A 21,735-nucleotide genomic window follows, 5' to 3' on the forward strand; every position below is an offset into this window, starting at 1 on the left:
CTATTCAGGGGTGCTGGAGAGGAGGGTCCGTCGGGAGGTCGAACCTCGGATTCAGGAGGAGCAGTGTGGCTTTCGTCCTGGCCTTGGAACAGTGGACCAGCTCTACACCCTCGGCAGGATCCTCGAGGGTGCATGGGAGTTCGCCCAACCAGTCCACATGTGTTTTGTGGACTTGGAGAAGGCGTTCGACCGTGTCCCTCGGGAGGTTCTGTGGAGGGTGCTTCGGGAGTACGGGGTGCCGAGCCAACTGATAAGGGCGGTTCGGTCCCTGTATCACCGATGCCAGAGTCTGGTCCGCATTTCCGGCAGTAAGTCGGATTCGTTCCCAGTGAGGGTTGGACTCCGCCAAGGCTGCCCTTTGTCACCGATTCTGTTCATAATTTTTATGGACAGAATTTCTAGGCGCAGCCGAGGCGTTGAGGGGGTCCGGTTTGGGGACCTCAGCATCGCGTCCCTGCTTTTTGCAGATGACGTGGTGCTGTTGGCTTCTTCAGGCCGTGATCTCCAGCTCTAGCTGGAACGGTTCGCAGCCGAGTGTGAAGCGGTCGGGATGAGGGTCAGCACCTCCAAATCCGAGTCCATGGTCCTCGATCGGAAAAGGGTGGAATGCCCTCTCCGGATCGGGGATGAGATCCTGCCCCAAGTGGAGGAGTTCAAGTATCTTGGAGTCTTGTTCACGAGTGAGGGGAGGATGGAGCGTGAGATCGACAGGCGGATCGGTGCAGCGTCGGCAGTAATGCGGACCCTGTACCGGTCCGTTGTGGTGAAGAGAGAGCTGAGCCAAAAGGCAAAGCTCTCAATTTACCGGTCGATTTACGCTCCTACCCTCACCTATGGTCACGAGCTATGGGTCGTGACCAAAAGAACGAGATCTCGGATACAAGCGGCCGAAATGAGTTTTCTCCGCAGTATGTCAGGGCTCTCCCTTAGAGATAGGGTGAGAAGCTCGGTCATCCGGGAGAGACTCGGAGTAGAGTCGCTACTCCTCCACGTTGAGAGGAGCCAGATGAGGTGGCTCGGGCATCTTATCAGGATGCCTCCTGGACGCCTCCCTGGGGAGGTGTTCCGGGCATGTCCCACCGGTAGGAGACCCCGGGGACGACCCAGGACGCGCTGGAGAGACTATGTCTCTCAGCTGGCCTGGGAACGCCTTGGGATCCCCCGGGATGAGCTGGATGAAGTGGCTGGGGAGAGGGAAGTCTGGGAGTCCCTCCTAAAGCTGCTGCCCCCGCGACCCGACCCCGGATAAGCGGAAGAAGATGGATGGATGGATGGATTAAGTCATTATTGCAGATCAAATGAAGGTGTGCGACTAAAAAAAGAATGAATACGACCAGTGTTTTGAGGAAAGTGCTAAGGAGCTACCTGGTGATGTTCCTGGCCTTTTGACTATTTTTTCATCTTGTCTTTTTAATTGGTCGATGAAGTGGTCAATCGGCCTACCATTCATGTTTTTATAATGTGGGAAGAAACCGGAGTGCTTGGAGAAAATCCACGCAGCCATGGAGAGAACACAGGAAGGCTGTAGCCGGAATCGAACCCACAACCTCTGCACTGTGAGACAGACATGATAACCAGTTTACCACCATGCCACCCCATTTTCAAACAAACTGCATTAACACTTGTCAGTGAACTGAAAATAAGATTTAATTCAATACATGTTGCCAAGAAGATAAATACAGCACACTCTGAAATAATTTTATTTGGTAATAACAGCTTCATCGCAAACTTTCTTTTCACTCATTTATGCAAATATACTTCAATACATGTACAACAGTGTCTATTCACAGGAAAGTGCAAATATCCATAGCCAATGAACAAGGTGAATAAGTAGTGCAAACAGTGTGTTATGTCGTGTCATCTATTTCTTTAAAGGTGAAATAAAAACATAATTGGAACTTGGTAGTATTTGGCGATATGTCTGCACGTGTCAAATAATGCTTGGTGAAGCAGTGATAATACACGGTCCAAAAAAAATAGTCAACTGCATGCTCTGTATAACATTCGAGTTTGGCGATAAGGCACTGACCTTTAAAATACTGACAAAAAAAATACTCAACGTCCATAGAGGGACATTTTGCTTACCTCCATTGCCAAATACTTGCTCATGTAGAGTTTAGTTGTTTCACGCATGTCAAATATACAGGATTCCCCACAAATGAATTTTACAAATTTAATAACTAAAGTGTTTTAAATTTATCCACCATTTAGTTTGTGTGCTGGACAAAATGAATTAATTGAAACGTCTAGACATGAATAAAATGTTTTGAGTCTTGGGAAAAAGGCTGACTAGGGCTGTCATTGTTTAATATTTTTCAAATTGCTTATTTTACCGATTATTTCATTGATTAATCAAATAATCTTATCCAATATTATTTTCATTAAAATGTTTTAAAAACATTTGTTAACCAATTATTTCTGTTATTTCTGGTATTTATAGTGATAAAAACAACAACAGTAAAGCAATATCACACATAAATTGATGGTCTGCTTTCCAAAGGAAAAGCAGATGCTTGCAAGTGACTTATTTTGATGAAACACAACAGATATAGCAGTCTGCTTTCACGAAGGACTAGATATTTCAGATAATTGACTTCTTGAGTGCCTGAAATCAGAAGATTTGGACACTCTTTAGTTAAAAAAATGGCTAGAAACATTTACTCCATGATTAAAATAATGAGGCGGTTAGTTTGATAACTGGTTTGTTGATGATTAATCGATTAATTTTGACACATCTAAGACTCACTTTGGAGAATGTGTAATCAACAGTGACTGGCTGCTGGTAAAATAAAATAAAATTTTTAACTTGGCTTATGTGTAACTCAAATAGAATATATTCCCTTCACAGCAACTAAGCAAAAGACAGCTGAACAACTTTTCAAATGTCTCTGTATGATCAGTTTATCCACGCATAGGCATACAGGCCATTCTTTTTCCACAAGCGACAGCGTGCAGCTGAATACTCGTTGACAACTGAAAGCTTGCTGGATAGGAGGGCAGTGACTCCTGGGTAAGCTGACCACTCATCAGCCATTTTACCTGAAAGAGACAGGCATTTTAACATTCTCACTCATTATGAAACAATACATCCAGTGTTATCTACAGTTAGTTTCTAAATCCCTATTTCCACAAAACTCCATAAAAGTTTTTTATTGTGTCCTTAGTCATTTGACATTGACACAAGAACTGAATACACTGTTACCTGTTTTGGCGAAGTTCACAAGATGTTGTGTTACAAGATCTTGGAAACTCTTGTCCTGCTCAGAGAGTGGTTTTCCCAAAACTAACTCCAGTCCCCCAAAGAAAGCAATGACATCCAAGCAGTGGAAAGAGAAGCGGCTATGAAACGGAAGCAGAGGAATAGTTGTGTTGACTGCTCCAGAAGGTGTGTATGTCACCACATAACGATAAACAGGACTCTGAAGGGCAGCTGCAGAAACAAAAGTTAAATTAACAGGCAGTATGATGCAGGAATCCTACACCAAACATACTCCACAGATTTTAAATGATACACCAACCCCTCAAAAATAATTTTTGCAGAGTACATGTGATAATGGTAAATTATATAATTCGGTGAATAGCTGCTTATTGAGCAAACACACTCACACACACACGTGCACACACACACACACGCACACACACACGCACACACACACACACACACACACACACACACACACACACACACACACACACACACACACACACACACACACACACACACACACACACACACACACACACACACACACACACACACACACAAAAGAGTGGTGGAGTGTTTTTAAAATACAGTATTTTTTTTAGAAGAGATTTGCGCTGGCACAAAAATTAATTTGTGTCCATTTTTGTGGCAGGCTTTATGATTATACTTTGTCACAATGAATACTTGGTGGAATTCCAAGTTTAAAATTATGTTTCTATAGATAAATTCTTGATAAATACTGCTGCATCAAGGTATTTGTGGTGGAATCAACAAACAACCATTTTCAGACCTATTCTATGCATTCCTCTAAATCTAGAAATTGCAATACAGTAGAGCCTTGGTTTTCGAACATCCCGGTTCTCGAACAAATCGGTATTCAAACAAAAAATTCGAGATTTTTTTGCTTTGGATGTCGGACGAAATTCGGTTGTCGAACCTCGCGAGGTGAGCCGAGAGGACCCGCATGCCAACTGACTCCGTTCATTATTACGTTAACGTTACTCTGAGGATGGCATCAACTCTAATCATGCCTCCAAAGGAAGCAAGTGGGAGCAGTAAAGCCATCCTAAAACACAAAGACGCTCCTAAAGCAATGCGACACTGAGCGCCCGGCGCGCTGCAGTTGCGCGATCGGACCAAGTTAAGCTCCCCGCGCATTGAGGTCCATTTAAATTTTGGAAAGTACATTAGGACTTTAAAAATATTTTCTAAATTTTAGCGACCGCTCTGTCACAATAATGCGGCCAGCGCGGTGCAGTTGCGCTGTTGCCGGCGCGCAACTGTTGCGCGTTCGGCGGTGAGCTGCAGTTGCGTGATCGGACAAAATAAAGCTCCTTGCGCACTGATGTCCACTTAAATTTTGGAAAGTACAGCAGGACTTTAAAAATATTTTCTAAATTTCAGCGACGGCTCTGTCACAATAATGCAACCAGCGCGGTGCAGTTGCGTGGTCGGCGACGCGCTACGGTTGCGCGTTCGGCGGTGTGCTACAATTGCGCGATTGGACAAATATGCGCAAATGAAAAAATGCTTAAAAAGGCGGGGGTCTTTTTTGGCTTGGAACGGATTAATCTTTTTTCCATTATTTGTAATGGGAAAATATGATTGGGAATTCGAATGATTCACTTCTCGAACAGCCTTCTGGAACGGATTGTGTTCGAAAACTGAGGCTCCACTGTATAGTTATATTGTCCTGTGGAATAAATGGAACCACAACTGAGGACTGTAAGGAAGTGGACAGTGTAGTCAAGGCAGGACCTCCAAGCCTGCTTTGACTGCACCGATTGGAGAGTTTTTGAAGCTGCAACTTCAGACCTGCATGGACTCACTGACACTGTCACATCATACATCAGTTTTTTTGTGAGGATCTGTGTGTGCAGACTAAGAACTTCTGCACGTACAACAACGACAAACCTTGGTTTACACCGAACCTCAGGAGGCTGCGCAAAGTCAAGGAGGAGGCCTACAGAAGCGGTGACCGGGACCTGTTCAAGCAGACCAGAAACACACTGAACCGAGAGGTCAGGAAAGCCAGGAGGTGTTACGGGGAGAGCCTGGAGAGACACCTCTCTGCCAATCCTGATCCCTCAACAGTGTGGAAAGGTCTGCAGAGCATCACGGGCTTCAAGAAACGAACCCCCCGTCCTGTGGAGAGCCCAAGGCTTGCTAACCAGCTAAACAGGTTCTACTGCAGGTTTGATCGGTCCTCCCACACAACGGGACCTCCTGCAGCACAATCTACATACTCACCTCCCCCCACAACTGCTCTGTCCACACCTCCATCACCGTGGTCACCGACTCTCTCTCTTGCAGAGGCCGCGCCCGCACTCCAGATCCGCGAGGAGGAAGTGCACCAGATGTTCCGGAGACAAACGATCAGGAAGGCACCGGGCCCAGACGGCGTGTCGCCTTCCTGCTTGAAAGTCTGCGCTGAACAGCTGGCGCCCACCTTTGCACGGATCTTCAATCGTTCCCTGGAGCTGTGTGAGGTGCCCTCGTGCTTCAAGAGCTCCACCATCGTTCCAGTGGCCAAGAAGCCCGCCATCACAGGTCTGAATGACTATAGACCTGTTGCACTGACATCTGTGGTCATGAAATCTTTCGAGAGGTTAGTGCTGAACCACCTGAAGGATGTCACGGGCCCCCTGCTGGACCCCCTCCAGTTTGCCTACCGGGCAAACAGGTCGTTGGATGATGCGGTCAACATGGGACTGCACTACATCCTGAAACACCTGGACACCCCAGGAACGTACACCAGGATCCTGTTTGTGGACTTCAGCTCGGCGTTCAACACCATCGCTCCTGACATCCTCCAACAGAAGCTCATCCAGCTCGCGGTGACTGCCTCCACCTGTCAGTGGATCACCAGCTTCCTGACCAACAGGAGACAGCGTGTGAGGCTGGGGAGCATCACATCTGAGACCCGGACCACCAATACTGGAGCCCCTCAGGGGTGCGTCCTCTCCCCACTGCTCTTCTCCCTCTACATCCATGATTTCTCCGCAGGTGACTCTTCTGTGAAGCTCCTGAAGTATGCAGACGACACCACTCTCATCGGACTGATCCAGAACGGTGATGAGACTGCGTACAGACAGGAGGTGGAGCGGCTGGTCCACTGGTGCAGCCAAAACCACCTGGAACTGAACCCGCTCAAGACCGTGGAGATGACAGTGGACTTCAGGCGAGGCCCTTCACCACTTTCACCCCTCACTATCCGCAGTAATACTATTCTCTCAACAGACACCTTCAAGTTCCTGGGAACCACAATCTCTCGGGACCTGAAATGGACCGGCCACATAGACTCTGTCCGGAAGAAGGCCCAGCAGAGGCTGTACTTCCTGAGACAGCTCAAGAAGTTCAACCTGCCGCGGGAGCTGCTGAAGACCTTCTACACTGCCATCATCCAGTCTGTCCTCTGCACCTCCATCACTGTCTGGTTTGGATCGGCCTCCAAACAAGACAAGCACAGACTGCAATGGACAATAAGGACTGCAGAAAAGATAATTGGAATCAACCTCCCATCTATCCAAGACTTGTACCAGTCCAGGACCAGGAAACGTGCAAGTAACATCTCAACAGACCCTACTCACCCAGGTTGCAGTCTGTTTGAACTACTCCCCTCCGGACGGCGTTATAGAGCTCTGTACACTAAAACCAGCAGACACAGAGACAGCTTCTTCCACCAGGCTGTTGCTCTGATGAACTCACACCACTCTTAGAGTCTCAGAGTCATTACTGTGCAATAACATCCTGCTCTCCACACCTTTTTTGTCTACACTGTTTGTACTATGTGTCCTCTCTGCATCCATTGCAGCCTGGTCATCCTAGAAGAGGGACCCTCCCATCTGTGGTCTCTTCTCAAGGTTTCTCATTTCCCCTAGCTGGAGTTTTGAGTTTTTCCTTGCCCTCTTGGGAGTTTAAGATCAGGGGATGTTTGAGAATATATTCCATTTCTCACATGTCCTGAGTGTTGTTGTTAGTCACCCAAATGTTGAACAGAGGCTGTGATTTACCGAAGTCAAATTCCTTGATTAGCACGCTCAAACATGGCGAATAAAAAACTCTTGAATCTTGAACTGACGACGTGTCCGACGTCAGCGCCGCATGCACTTCTGGAGCCAGCAGCTGCGTTGTTTACACAAAGGACGAAGATTTCGATGGATCTAATGATTTGGAGTGACACGGATGGTTCGATAAAACTGCTATTTATGTTATAGTTATCCGATATATAGTTTATATATAGTTATATTGGCCTGTGGAATAACTGGAACCGCAACTGACGACGTGTCCGACGTCAGGACCACATGCACCGGAGTCAGCAGCGGCGTTGTTTACACAAAGGACGAAGATTTTGATGGATTTAATGATTTGGAGTGACACGGATGATTTGATAAACGTGTTATTTATGTTATAGTTATTTGAATAACTGTTAATATATTACGTCAGGCATGTTGTCAATTCCTCGTTTGTGTTTATGTAACGTTAGCATACCGTATAGTATACCGTATAGTCTGTCTGTTCTTGGTGTTGGATTTTATCAAATAAAGTTCTCCCAAAAATGCGACTTGTTCTCCGGTGTGACTTATATATGTTTTTTTCTTCTTTATTATGCATTATGGTGCCAGTTGCACTCCAGATCGACTAATAGTCCGGGAAATACGGTAATCAGGAATGCACTCTATACTTTGTTGATGTGGTAAATGACTATTCTAGGTGCAAACGTCTGGTTTTTAATGCAATATCTACATATGTGCATAAAGGCTCATTTCCAGCAACCATCCCTCCAGTGTTCTAATGGTCCATTGTGTTTTCTAATTGTGTTAGAAGGCTAATGGATGATTAGAAAAACCCTTGCGTTTGTTAGTTTTCATAGAAAACACTAAATTGTCAGAGTGACCCCAAACCTTTGAACGGTAGCATAATCATGGGAAGCTTAAAATAGCATGATACAGCTCATGATCTATCAAACAAGCCATTTTCTGCATGTTAGCTGACCTCACCATTTGTGCCTATTCCTTGTCCTTGTATACAATTGCATCAAGTATTTTCATAATTTTAATTGTACAGATCTAGGAAACAAAATTGGATTCTGACTGCAAATGTTTTTTGCAATCTATCAGGACAAATTTATTCATGATTTAATGATTGAGAATATAATTTACCTGCAGCCCTGTGGGCTAGATCATTGTTGGGACATGTCACTCTAATGTCAGAAACCATAGTCGTGTATGCTCTCTCAGGACAGCGGTCTGTGGTGGGGCAAGGGTCGGAGGAAGGATAAAGCTCTAATGCTGCTTTGGTAAGATTCTTACTAAATGACTTGAGTTTTTCTGAAAGGAGACAAGTACAGGACACATATATAAAAATAACATACTGACTTTAAACACATTTCTGATCGTTTCCAACTCTGTTCGAGATTCTATTCACCGTGAGGCACTAGCATAAAAAGCAGTCAACACATATTGTAAAAGACAATTGTTTTATAAAAAAAACAAAAAAACATACATTTCAGAAATGACAGTGTGCAAAATTTGGAATTAAAAAACACGCTGACCGTTGTATAAGAGACCTATTAAGCTTTTCTTTCCTACAAAATAAAGGTTTCTAGGTGCCTTAATAAAATAATCTATAACATACTTTGGACAAAATATCCTAAAACTCAAGAATTACATCATAGTAATCATACTTTTTAATTAGCCCTGTTCAGAGCAGTTTTAGTCAGCATTCAAGACATGTCGGGTTGTGCACAACAAGAAAACATTCTGTCTCCAGTTTCCTTTGAAGTTGGCTGTTCTTATTGCCAACCTTTCTCTCACGGCAGTTTGAAACGTGACTAGGACTGGGTGACAGGATATCTTTTTCTTTCGCTTGGTGTCATTTAAAAATTACATTTCGCTAAAAGGTGTCACAAACAAGCCTCAATTAGTAGCCCATTATTAATTAAGAAAAGAAAAACAGGGAAATGACACTGCGGAAAGAAATTGGAGGCTGGACTAAAATTAAACTTTGATGTTAAGTAGCGGACCACCAGCTACGACACCACATTTTATGGCCAATTCCGGCCGCCGTTTTTCCTCTGCGCAACAAAAAACAACGCAACAATGGACACCGTGCCTGCTAGGACAAAGGGACCTAGATGACTAGATGATGCATTTAATTCAGTAGCGATTGCTCAGAAACTACAAGGAAAGCTCAGTGTCCCCTAAAAGATGGAAGGCAAAAGTGCTGCGCAACACAATGCATTAGTCACATGATGTACATACTCATGTATGACACTTAACACAGTGTCGAGGAAGCTTGGGGCCAAAATTTTTGTGTAAACATATTTTCATGGTTGATTTATCCAACATTATCAACTTTTTACAGCCGTGGCTCCATGTAATCTGGGTGCTTTTTGCAACAAAATGGCTGTTATTTGTCCAATTTGTGAGGGGAAAACCAAGGTGTGAGGCTAGTACTATTTAAGGGTGTATTCAGACAAGAAAAGTCCTTTAGTCCGCTTGTTTTGTTTGGTCCGGACCGAAAGCGGACTTAATTCTTTTCGTTTGGTGCGGTTTCTATTCAGACTGTACATTTTGCAAGTGAAGTATATTTTGCAAACACACCCATGCTTGTGATGATCTGTGCTCCCATTGGACAGCAATGACCAGGGCAGCACACAGAGCACAGACCCAGAAATGGAGGAAACCATGCGAATCCTCTGCGCTGCATTGCTGCTTTGGATATTTGTGCTGTTGGTTCGGATCTACGCTCTTTGTATTGACATCTGAGTTCGTTTGGAAGCGAACCGAGACCACTTTAAAAAGTGGATCCATTTCTTTAATCCGCACCAGGAATCGTTTGACTGTATTCACACCTGCACAAAAGGTCTGGACCAGCGTTACAATCGAACCCTGGTTCGTTTAAAGTGGACCAAACAGTCAGATCTGAATACACCCTTAATTAGCTTGGCTGTGATGTAACAGTAGGACCAAATTCTGCCCAAAACTTTTCAGACAGTGGCAGCTCTCAAAAAAAATTGGCCAACAAAGTATTTCTCAGACCTTTGAATGACGAGTATGTTGTTACCTATCACAAACCACTTGTAGTCCCCCCAGGTCCACATGGAGATATTTTCAGGTGCTGGACTGCAGAGAAAACAGCAGCTTTATTACAGTTACAACAAAACTATAAAAGAAAAACCTGAACAAGGTCAAACTTCACCTGAAGTCCACTTCCTGCTCTGTTGTCCCAATGACAAAAGGAACATCATTATAAGCTCCTTTCTTTTCCCATATCGCAAAGGGTGACGCTTCGAGGACATACCCATCCACTACTGCAACAGGGCCAAAGAACAGCCCCCTGGTCGGAAGATCAACCAGCTTATCTGCAGCCCAAGAAGGGTATTGCTGCCATGGGATAGCCTGTCAAAATCATGAGTAATACATCATGAGCAATATATTTCTTTTTTTAGAGTGCTATTTTAAAAGATTATCATTTAACTTGTTGCTTAACGCTAGTACATAATTTTTTACTATTTGAAATTCAGTCCAAAAGTATTGCCTAATGAAAGACTGTTTACATACACATACAATATGTTCAGTCATGGGTATACACTGTGTTGATCTTGTTTTATAAATTCAAATACAGTACTTAAAACAAAGAAGGGGTGGGGGGTGAGATTCCTCTGTAGTTGGAACACACTCTCCGGTCCCCCTTTATAAGAAGGGGGACCACCACCCCAGTCTGCCAATCCAGAGGTACTGTCCTCGATGTCCACGCAATGTTGTAGAGGCGTAACAACAACAACAACAACAATAATAAATAATAATAATAATAATTTCCTACTGATATTTTGTCAGTTGTTAGTTAAATTGAGGAAACTCAAAATTTTTACCTGCAATATTTGATTAATGGAGAGATTTCTAAGGCATAAAATGTCCTTGCAGCCTGTGTTGTTCAGGAAGATCAGATTGTCCGACTCAGCCTGTTCCAGAGTGGCATTGTATACATACGACCCACTCATATCTACTGCCGCATGGAAGAGATCCTTTGCGAGAGGCGACATCATCAGGGTCCATACAGAGGTTCCACCTTACAGAGAAGTCATTAAAAGAAGTCATAGTTGAGTAAACTTTTATGAGTGTAATTTATAAAATAGCAACAAAACATGTAACAGCGGGTTTATTTAAGATGATGCCATAAGTAAGGACAGTAACTTCATTTTCATTCATCCATTTTCTGTACGGCTCTGTCCCCACAGGGGTCGCGGGCGTGCTGGAGCATATCCCAGCCGTCATCTGGCAGTAGGCGGGGGACACCCTGAACTGGTTGCCAGCCAATCGCAGGGCACACAGAGACGAACAACCATCCGCACTCGCACTCACACCTAGGGGCAATTTGGAGCGCTCAATTGGCCTACCAAGCATGTTTTTGAGATGCGAGAGGAGACCGGAGTGCCCGGAGAAAACCCACGCGGACACTGGGAGAACATGCAAACTCCACACGGGGAGAGCTGGAGGTGGAATTGAACCCTCACCCTCCTAACTGTGAGGCGGACGCGCTACCCAGTGCGCCACTGAGCAGCCCGTAACTTCATTTTATTACATCTATATTACCTTAAGTATAAAAAATTAAAGGTATGAATTTTCATGCAGCCTGAATACTGATCATTAAAGCCTGGTACACAAATATAATTAACATCCATTTTGAAAATGTGAGAGACACTAGACATGATCATATAAACTGTTGTTTGTTTTGTTTGTTTGTTTTTGCTTTCTTATAGTAGATACTTTGGGGGGGTAGAAATTCGGCCTGTTGACTACGCTGACCTGTAAGGGAAACCATGGTGCAGCCAGATTTGTAGAAAATATTGTTTTTTTTATCTATTAACTAGATAAAAGACTAAATTCTGTATATAGGGGTGAATGACTTGGAAGACAAGTGTGAATTCTGACAACAGCGCAACCTTCAGGTCATTCCTAATAGGCTATCGTTTCATTGCACATGACAATCAGAGGCTGCAACTCAGACAACCTCTGTTCCAAACACACCTCCGGATTTGCAATAATCCTGGTATAGAATAATGCCTAATGCCTAATGCCTAAAATAATGCATATTGGAAAAAATAATATGAACTGCATTCCCTATCAAATTTATGAGTACAGTGATCCCTCACCACTTCGCGCTTCACCTATTACGGATTCGCTATTTCACTTATATATACAGCGTTTAAATACACGTTGATAGAGCGGGGCATGCCTGTGAGCAATGTGCTGAATGAGGACTAGCAAAAGAGGCGGGGCAGCCGGCTGCCAACCAGGAGCTGAATCTTTAGAATCAGTTCACTCAAAAGAATCGTTCAAAAGAATCGTTCAAAAGAATCATTCAAAAGAATCATTCACCAAATCGTTAAGTCATCTTGTGAAAATATTAGTCGCATAGTGGGGGAAAAAAACGATTTCCATTCATAGGCAGGAAATCTGGCTATCCACTTAATAGCAGGTGGTGGGTGAAAGATGTCAACAATATGGTGTCACCCAACATGGCACCGTCCATTAAAGGCAGAGCTAAAGCAAAGACCAGACAGATATATGGTGACCCCAGATATTGACCAAGTATTACATTATTGCTCCCTTTCCAAAGCAAGACCTCAATGTGGGATCTTCATGAGTACACTTTAATAAATTAAATAATCCTTTAGAAAATGCATTTCTTTGTGAGACATTAAAATTGGCCTGATGAGCAAAAACTTTTAAGTGTGATATATATATATATACAGTAAGTAGGATAAATGTGGAAGGGGGGGTGAAATCAAGAAAGGTGAAAATATTTTCAAGGTACAGTCAATAAGATTGGCATGGTAAAAAAACAATCCATTGTTTCCTTACCTGAACTCTGGCCAAATATGGTAACTTTTCCAGGATCACCTCCAAAAACGTGGATGTTTCTTTGTACCCATTTTAATGCAGAAATCTGGTCCATGAAGCCATAATTCCCTATTGAGGAAGAGGAGGATTCTTTCCATTGTCCCATTTTTCAAGTCAGAAACAGACCCATTAACCAGATGTACTCCTTTCAAACCGGGAGTGGATTAGACATCAAGTTCTCAGTCAACACTTAACATGAGTGTATATTTACAATACTGTTCAAAAGTTTAGGGTCACACAGGCAATTTAGTGTTTTCCATGAAAACTAACGGAATGGCACAAGAGTTTTCAAAGATCTTCTAATGATCCATTAGCCTTCACAATTACACACAATTAGAAAACACTATAGATCATTAAAACGCTGGAGAGATGGTTGCTGGAAATGGGCCTTTATACACCTACGTAGATATTGCATTAAAAACTCAGACGTTTGCAGCGAGAATAGTCATTTACTATATTAACAATGTATAGAGTATTCCTGATGAGCTTATTGTTATGTTCATTGAAAAACTAGCGATTTAATTTAAAAAATAAGGACATTTCTGACCCCAAACCTTTGAACATTTTTAATCCAACACAATGTAAAATAGTGATCCAACACGAGACTGAAAGTCTTGACAAGACATAGCTGATAAACTGATCTGAGTAAGAAACCCATGCTTTAAAAAACAACAACAATACAACTGACCTGAAGTGTTTTTGTGAGAACCATCCCTAAGTATCTCCAATGCCATGAAGCCAAATGCATTAAGTCTATAGTTGAAGCTGACATAGACAATCCCAGTTTCTGCTGCAAGCTTCTCCGTGGGTGAGTAGGCTTGCTCACCACCACTGAACATGTGTAATAGGCCTCCATGGATCCAGACCATGACGGGCAGCTTTGAGTCGGCCTTGAGCGTTGGTGTCCACACATTAATGAAAAGGCAGTCCTCTTGGCCCATTACCTTGCCTGAACTTGACAGCGGTTGGACTTGAGGACACATGCTACGGAAACGACTAGCATCAGTGACACCAGGCCTACATACTGGCTCGGCAGGTGGTGCCCAACGCAGGTTACCAACTGGTGGAGCAGCATATGACATGCCTTTAAAGGAGTAGGCCCCATCATTCTGAAAAATGAGAATTAAATTTTTGTCATTGCAAATTGAAGGCGTCAAAACAGTATTTTTTAACATAATCTGATAGAGCACGCCTGCTACGGCTACCTTTACGTTGTTCATCAATTACATTTTAAGGATGGAAATTCTGATTATTTTTTTCAAGCGTACTAGCATTAACCTAGAGAAATGTAAAGTAAATAATAAGGACCCTTCTTTCCCAGTGCAAGTCTAACGCAAAGCATTACAGTAATCCCTTGCCAGTTTGTGCTTCACCTATTGTGGCTTCACTACTACACTACGCAGATTTTTATAAGAAATTAATAGAAAAAACAATTTGCACCAAACAATAGACACTTACATGTCTTCCTCTGTATTTGCCGCCGTCAGTGGTCACTTGGACAAGTCCAGGAGGAAGTGTCTGGGCTACATAGCCCAAGTAAGTGGCCAGAAAGAGGAGAGCAAGTACCCCAAGGCAGATGAGCAAAATGCAGCGTCTAGAAAGCACCAGGAAGGGGCTGATGTAGTGTCTGTGCTGAACATATCGCACCTCCTCTTCATCTTCCTCCTGCACCAAGTAGTGGTACTCTGTCCTTTCCGGGACCTCAAACGCGTCCTCGCTCATCTTCAATCTACCATGAGACATAGAAAACACAAGTGTACAACATGTTGCATGCCAGGTGACATGGCTTACAATGGCCTGATAAAGGTCAAGGAAAGGTCATTGTGCACTAATGTCTGAGATTCAGTAATACAGGATACACCCTTAAATTGTTTTGCCATAGCAGATTCATTCCCCATGGGAGACCCACTGTCTGCCATCATGTGCAGTTTTTTCATGGAGGACTTGGAACAAAAAACACTCTTAACAGCCCCGGACACATACAAACCCACATTATGGAGACGCTACGTAGATGACATTCTAGAAAAAGTAAAAACAGGACATACACAACACCTCACAGACCATCTCAACACCATAGACACCACCGGTAACATCAAATTCACTCATGAAGAGGAAACAGATCGATCCATAGCCTTTCTCGACATCAACATACACCACACAGACAACGGAGACATAAAAATATAAGTACACAGAAAACCCATACACACCAACAAATACCTCATCTGGACATCTGAACACCCCACTATACATAAACTCTCTGTAGTCAGAACACTATACGAACACACAACAATAATCATGGACCCCGAGGACAGAACACAGGAAGAAAAATACATACAACACGCACTCAAAAGATGTCAGTATCCACAATGGGCAATAACTAAAGGTGCAGGACAGGTAAAAAAAAAAAAAAAACAACAACACAGGGGGAGAAAAAAAATAAACAAATTAAACAAGAACACAGTGGAATGGTGACATTGCCGTACGTGAGAGGGATTACGGAACGCATCAAAAGAGCCATGAAAATATACAACATAAACACACTTATCAAACCACACACAACACTCCGTCAGATACTGGTTCACCCAAAGGACAGAATTCACCTGTAAAATAAATGCAACTCCATATACGAGATCCCAAGCAAATCGTGCAATAAATCATACATCGGGGAGACAGGGAGGAACTTCATCACAAGAAAACAAGAAGGAGTGTGAGAAGGAGACAGCAACAAGACAAACAAGAGCAGTAAAACAACAAGCAGAACAGGAACACTATAAGTCAGCCATTACCGACCACTGCAAAATAGAAAATCACATCATGGACTGGGAAAAGGCCAGTCATCCGCAACGAAGAAAACAAACATCAGCATTGGATCAGGGAAGCCATCGAGATGCGCAAGCGGGGCCCCAGGACCATCAACAGGGACGAGGGAGCTTTCATGCTCTCTACCACCTGGAGCAGCATTCTGGAGGGGTGAACGGACAGCAGAGGGCGTGACTTACCTGTCAAATCTGACAGGTGACCCACGCCTTCATGCATCAGCTGATAAAGACGCGTCACAACTACACCAGTGACACTCTGATGAAGGCGGAAGTACAAGCCGAAACATGTCAGGTAATTCAACCTAAATATATTGTTTGTGATAAAATAACCAGTTAAATAATAGATTCATTGCACATTTGGAAGAAATGTCAGAGAAAATTGATGACTAGCTGAATAGAAGGGTTTAGTTTCCTATATCCAGAAATTGTTAGTCAGGCAACTACCATGCACCTCAGTTCCCCAATAGGGCAGTCTAGATTTACTTTACAATTGCTAACTACAGTACTTAGTTTAGGAGAGGTGGCTCTGACCCTCCTCTGTTTCCATGTCATCTGTCAGGTGGAGCATGGAGCAGGACGACCAAGTGCAGCTTGGACCAGGGTTTATTGGTGAACTCAAAAAAGGCAAACTGACACGACGTAACCACAATAACATGAATGACTGACCGGGACGTGAAACCAGACGACATCAGGACATGACGACAGCAAGACCGGACGACAACAGGAACCAAAAAGACCTCATGACAGGACCACACAACGTAAATCCAACACCGAACAACCACAACCAATGATCTGACAGGGAGTGAGGGGCAGACAGGACTTCTATACACGACAGGTAACGAGAGGCAGGTGGGAATAATCACACTGATCATGGGCACACAGGAGGGGAGGGGCGAGCACACAGACAGAAACCAAGACAACAGACACATAGTGGAGCAGTTGGGGACGAGACGTGACAGAACCCCCCCCACAAGGGACGGCTTCCGACATCCCCAAAAAAAAAAAAAAAAACAACTTGGGGAACCGAACCGCACTCGGGCGGCGACTTGGGGAACCGAACCGCGCTCGGGCGGCGACTTGGGGAACCGAACCGCGCTCGGGCGGCGACTTAGGGAACAGAACTGCACTTGGCGGCGTTCAGGGGCCCAGGGCCACACTCGCGGTACACACTGGGGACCTGAACCGCAATCAGCAGCAACTTGGGGAACATGAACTGCACTCGGGTGGCAACCCTAACCTGAACCGCACTCGGGCGGCAACCATAACCTGAACCGCACTCGGGCGGCAACCCTAACCTGAACCGCACTCAGGCGGCAACCCTAACATGAACCGCAATCTGCGGCAACACAAACATGAACCGCACTCGGGCAGCAACCCAAACATAAAATGCACTCGGATGGCGACTCTGGAAGTCCGTACGGCAATTGGCGGCGCCTCTGGAAGTCTGTGCCGCGATCGGCGGCAACTCTGGAAGTCCGTACGGCAATTGGCGGCGACTCTGGAAGTCTGTACCGCGATCGGCGGCAACTCTGAAAGTCCGTACCGCGATCGGTGGCATTCGGGGGAGTCAGGACCGCAATCGCGGCATTCGCGGAGTCATTGCCGCAATTGTGGCATTCGCGGAGTCATTGCCGCAATCGGCGGCACTCAGAGTCATTACCGCAAATCAGCGGCATTCGAGAAGTCAGAGCCGCAATCGGCGGCGTTTGGAAGTCTGGACCGCGAACAGCGGCATTCGGAAAGCGGAGCAGTGCGCAGCGGCAAGAGCCACCACACGCCGCAGCAGAGGGAGCGGGGCCAGGGACAATCGCAGGTCCGGCGCAGCTGGCTTGAAGTCTGGCGACGCCCGCGGGTCCTGCGACGCTGGGGTGGAGCCCGATGGCGGCCGCAAGTCTCATGCCACCGGGAGGCACTCCGATGGCGGCCGTGGGTCTGGCGTCGCGGGAGCGAAGTCTGATGCCGGCCGCAGAGCCCATGGCGCTGGATCAAGCTCGGACGACGATCGGGCGTCGCAGCGAAAGCTGGTGGTGGAGGGGGGTCCAAGCGCTGGTCGTTTTGGTGGTCGGATCATTCTGTCACGGTCGGGTGGAGCATGGAGCAGGACGACCAAGTGCAGCTTGGACCAGGGTTTATTGGTGAACTCAAAAAAGGCAAACTGACACAACATAACCACAATAACATGAATGACTGACCGGAACGTGAAACCAGACGACATCAGGATATGACGACAGCAAGACCGGACGACAACAGGAACCAAAAAGACCTCATGACAGGAACACACAACGTAAATCCAACACCGAACAACCACAACCAATGATCTGACAGGGAGTGAGGGGCAGACAGGACTTCTATACACGACAGGTAATGAGAGGCAGGTGGGAATAATCACATTGATCATGGGCACACAGGAGGGGAGGGGCGAGCACACAGACAGAAACCAAGACAACAGACACATAGTGGAGCAGTTGGGGACGAGACGTGACATCATCTAAGCAATGCTGAACATGCTTTGGTGCGCTATCAAAGACCACACCAAATTTTAATCAGAAATAGCTTTCTGAGACCCTCAATGTATTTTTGAGGCCAATTTAAACATGTCTTTGCTCACCCCCCCCCCTTACACACACACACACACACAAACACAAAAATAAAAAAGCTGTTTTTTGTGATACTTTCATGTTTTGTTGTTGTTTTTCAGTTTGGGGGTGGGGGATCCACCTGTTGCTGAGCCTAACCCTTAATTCATAAATACTACTAAATAATAAATACTACTTATACATAATACTGTAATAATATTATTATTATTATTATTAACTATCCATCCATTTTCTGTCCCGCTTTGTTTCGGGAATGTGGGAGGAAACCGGAGTGCCCGTAAAAAATCCACGCAGGCACGGGGAGAACATGCAAACTCCACACAGGGAGGGCCAGAGGTGAAATCGAACCGCACCCTCCTAAGTGTGAGGCGGACGTGCCAACCAGTGCCCCACCGAGCCGCCTATTATTATTATTATTGTTATTGTTATTATTATTATTATTATTATTATTATTAGTAGTAGTAGTAGTAGTAGTAGTAGTATGGTGGTGGTAGTAGTAGTAGTAGTAGTAGTAGTAGTATTAAAACCTGCTGTACCGAGAGCAGCTTCGGAGTCAGCGCAAAATAAAAATGAATCTAGAAAGGTTTATTAGCATTTAGTCAAAATGTGCGAACAGGGTAATTTAAGAACATTTAGATAAAAAAAAAAAATACAATCTGACTATTTGGGAATATTTGTATGTAAACGGAAAGTACATCTAGTAGCTTCTCGCTGTCTGGTTAAGACTTTAAATGCAAAAAAAAAACAATGATAACTCGATAACTAGTAAACTGCTTGTATGAATCAAGGTTACTAAGCAGTTTATTAGGCACACTGTCAAATTCTTCAAATCATTGTACAGGAAGACTTCTTGTGAACGTAAATGGTGGCGCACATTCAAAGTAATTTCCTGTTGGGCTGGCAAGTGAAAAACATATATGGTTACCCATGGAGAAATATCACTTCGGATTATTGACAACAGATTCCAAAATTACGCTGTATTGTAATTGCACGAGCATTGTGTTAAACGTTAAATGTAACTGGACAGCACAGTTAAGCGTATTTCATAACTTCCACCCCATGCGTTCGTCAACGGAAGCATACAACCAAATCCCGAAATATACAAGTTCTAAAATGTGCTTAACACAGGACGGATGTATTGTAGGTGATTAAGAAGTATCTGTAACTCATACAAAAATGTGTGTTCATTTTGCGCACAAGCATACGTATTGACAGATTCTTCAAATAACAATACATGACGTAACGACACAGTTAAATTTCCTACAGATAGTGTATAAACAGTACTGCACTATACGCGGATCGAGCTCTCGACAGACACAACTAAATCATGTCCCCATGTTTAGCAAGTCGCGGCTTCATTTCGTAAACAACAACTTCCTCTGCAATAAGACAGCTCGTAAATTAGTTCGTGGAAAATACATTTGAATCTTCATTTTCTTTGCTTACCATGTACTGAAAAGACGACTCTAAGACAAATAAACTCCAAAACGGTATCAGGAAAGCTTCCACTTGAAAAGACAAAGTCAAGTCATTCTCCACTGTCACTTTTTGTTCATACTCTGCATTACGGTAACGGTCCCAACACGTTGTTGAAGACAATTTCAAAATAAAAGTGAAATAAAAAACGCCTATACTTTGATTTAAAATAAAACTGAAAATAATTTCTGTGTTATGAAAAAGCTATTCCGCTTCTACAAGATTGTTCACGATCCCAGGATGCAGATGTATTTTAATCAAAACTCGTGAAGCTTCATGCATTGATACAGAACACGTGGCAACAAGTACGCGTTTTAAAATAGATACATAGTATTCGCCGTAGCGTTTTTTGGCATGGGCAACATGGGTAGTATTTTTTTATGTCACGACGGGGGGAGGGGCAAAAAATTGCGCCGCAAGGGGATTTTTCACTGGGTTTTTCACTGTGTGGGGAATGGCGATTTAGCGCCCCCTTCAGTTTGCAGGCCGGTTGGGCGAGCACGTGGGGAGTTTCCGGGTTAACGTAACAAGCAATTGAGCAATTGGCTAAGGCAACGTTATGGTAGCCAATCAGAATCAGTGTTTTTCACGCGTGCCCAGTCAGTCAGTAGTCGCAACACAAACAGAAGAGGCAGAAGTGTTGACTCTGGACCGCTGAACAGTTGGCATGTTCAAGGTGGGGATATCAACATGCATTTCTATTTCATCTAAGTTAAAGGCAAACATGTGCATGTATTGTGTTGTGTTTTTTTAAACTAACTTTCCCCAGTAACAAGTTGTTTATATTCAGTAATAGAATTAATAACTCAGTTACTTTTTTGAATAAGTGGTGAGTAGTGATGTGCATTCCAGTTCTTTTAAGTCACAGGTGTCAAACTCAAGGCCCAGGGACCAGATACGGCCTGCCACATCATTTTATGTGGCCCGCGAAGACAAATTGTGTATCAAATTCGTGTGTCATTACTAGAATTGTAAATTGTCTTCACTTTTAATAATATCTTTTTTTAAATATTTGACCAGTTTTTACTCGTCTGATTTGAAAACGAGTTATTTGTCAGTTTGTTTTATAGCTTTTACTGTATATAATATGAGGTGCTCATACATTTATTTGGGTTGACAGTCATAATGAAAGAAGCTATGACTACAATGCAGCCCGCGAAAAAATGAGTTTGACACCCCTATTTTAAGTGAACTGAATCTTTAGAATCAGTTCACTCAAAAGATTCGTTCAAACGAATGGTTCAACGAACCGTCCCCCCCCCCACACACACACACATATACACAATGATCCGTTTTGTTTTGTTTTTTACTTCAATAACACAAACAACTAAGCGATACATCTCAATACACCAGACAAAAAAAAAAACATTCAAGCAAACAGAGTAATGTTGACAACGGCAACGCAAACATTTTTCTCTATATTACAGCATCCTGAGAAACAACGGGAAAGTAAGGATTCGTTCCCTCACTGATCTGTTCTCGCGATGAACTGGAAATGCAAATCACTCACTCACTGACTCGTTCACTCACAGATCCGTTCAGTTGGCGAACGGGAAATGCAATTCACGACTCGTTCCTGAATGGGAAGTTACGTCATTTTCTTCTTCGTTTTGTTTTACGGCGAGGTGGCACCAGCTTCAGTGCGCATTACCGACACCTACTGGTTTAAGTCATATAAACTGAAAAAAGAAAGAATCACTTTAGGAAGTGATTCATTCACTCTCGTTCAC

General features: G+C 44.0%; 1 protein-coding gene across 2 annotated transcripts; it reads right to left on the reverse strand.

The window, feature by feature from the left end:
• Positions 1-1,684: 1,684 nt before the first annotated feature.
• Positions 1,685-20,299, reverse strand: si:ch211-71n6.4 (para-nitrobenzyl esterase). Of its 2 annotated transcripts, none has more exons than XM_049718591.2 (10): positions 19,976-20,289; positions 14,572-14,842; positions 13,802-14,222; positions 13,075-13,182; positions 11,082-11,278; positions 10,409-10,608; positions 10,274-10,332; positions 8,368-8,535; positions 3,203-3,430; positions 1,685-3,039 (listed from the first exon to the last, which is right to left on the reverse strand). In XM_049718591.2, exons 2-10 carry the CDS (start codon positions 14,833-14,835, stop codon positions 2,897-2,899), a joined length of 1,788 nt encoding a protein of 595 aa, XP_049574548.1. In that variant the 5' UTR covers positions 14,836-14,842; positions 19,976-20,289; the 3' UTR covers positions 1,685-2,896. The 2 variants fall into 2 exon arrangements, 1 of the variants encoding a protein (XP_049574548.1); XR_007480733.2 differs by having other exon boundaries at positions 2,911-3,039; positions 3,203-3,339; positions 19,976-20,299.
• Between the last annotated feature and the right edge of the window lie 1,436 nt (positions 20,300-21,735).

The sequence above is a fragment of the Syngnathus scovelli genome, chromosome 4, assembly GCF_024217435.2.
Source record: "Syngnathus scovelli strain Florida chromosome 4, RoL_Ssco_1.2, whole genome shotgun sequence".
Classification (NCBI taxonomy): domain Eukaryota; kingdom Metazoa; phylum Chordata; class Actinopteri; order Syngnathiformes; family Syngnathidae; genus Syngnathus; species Syngnathus scovelli.

Coding starts and splice junctions, on each gene's coding strand:
- si:ch211-71n6.4 (XM_049718591.2), bottom strand. CDS start 14,835: ATGAGCGAGGACGCGTTTGAGGTCCCGGAAAGGACAGAGTACCACTAC. Junction 11,279..13,074: donor CATATTTGGCCAGAGTTCAG/GTAAGGAAACAA, acceptor CTTCTCTGTAAG/GTGGAACCTCTGTATGGACC. Junction 10,333..10,408: donor GAGCAGGAAGTGGACTTCAG/GTGAAGTTTGAC, acceptor TTTTCTCTGCAG/TCCAGCACCTGAAAATATCT.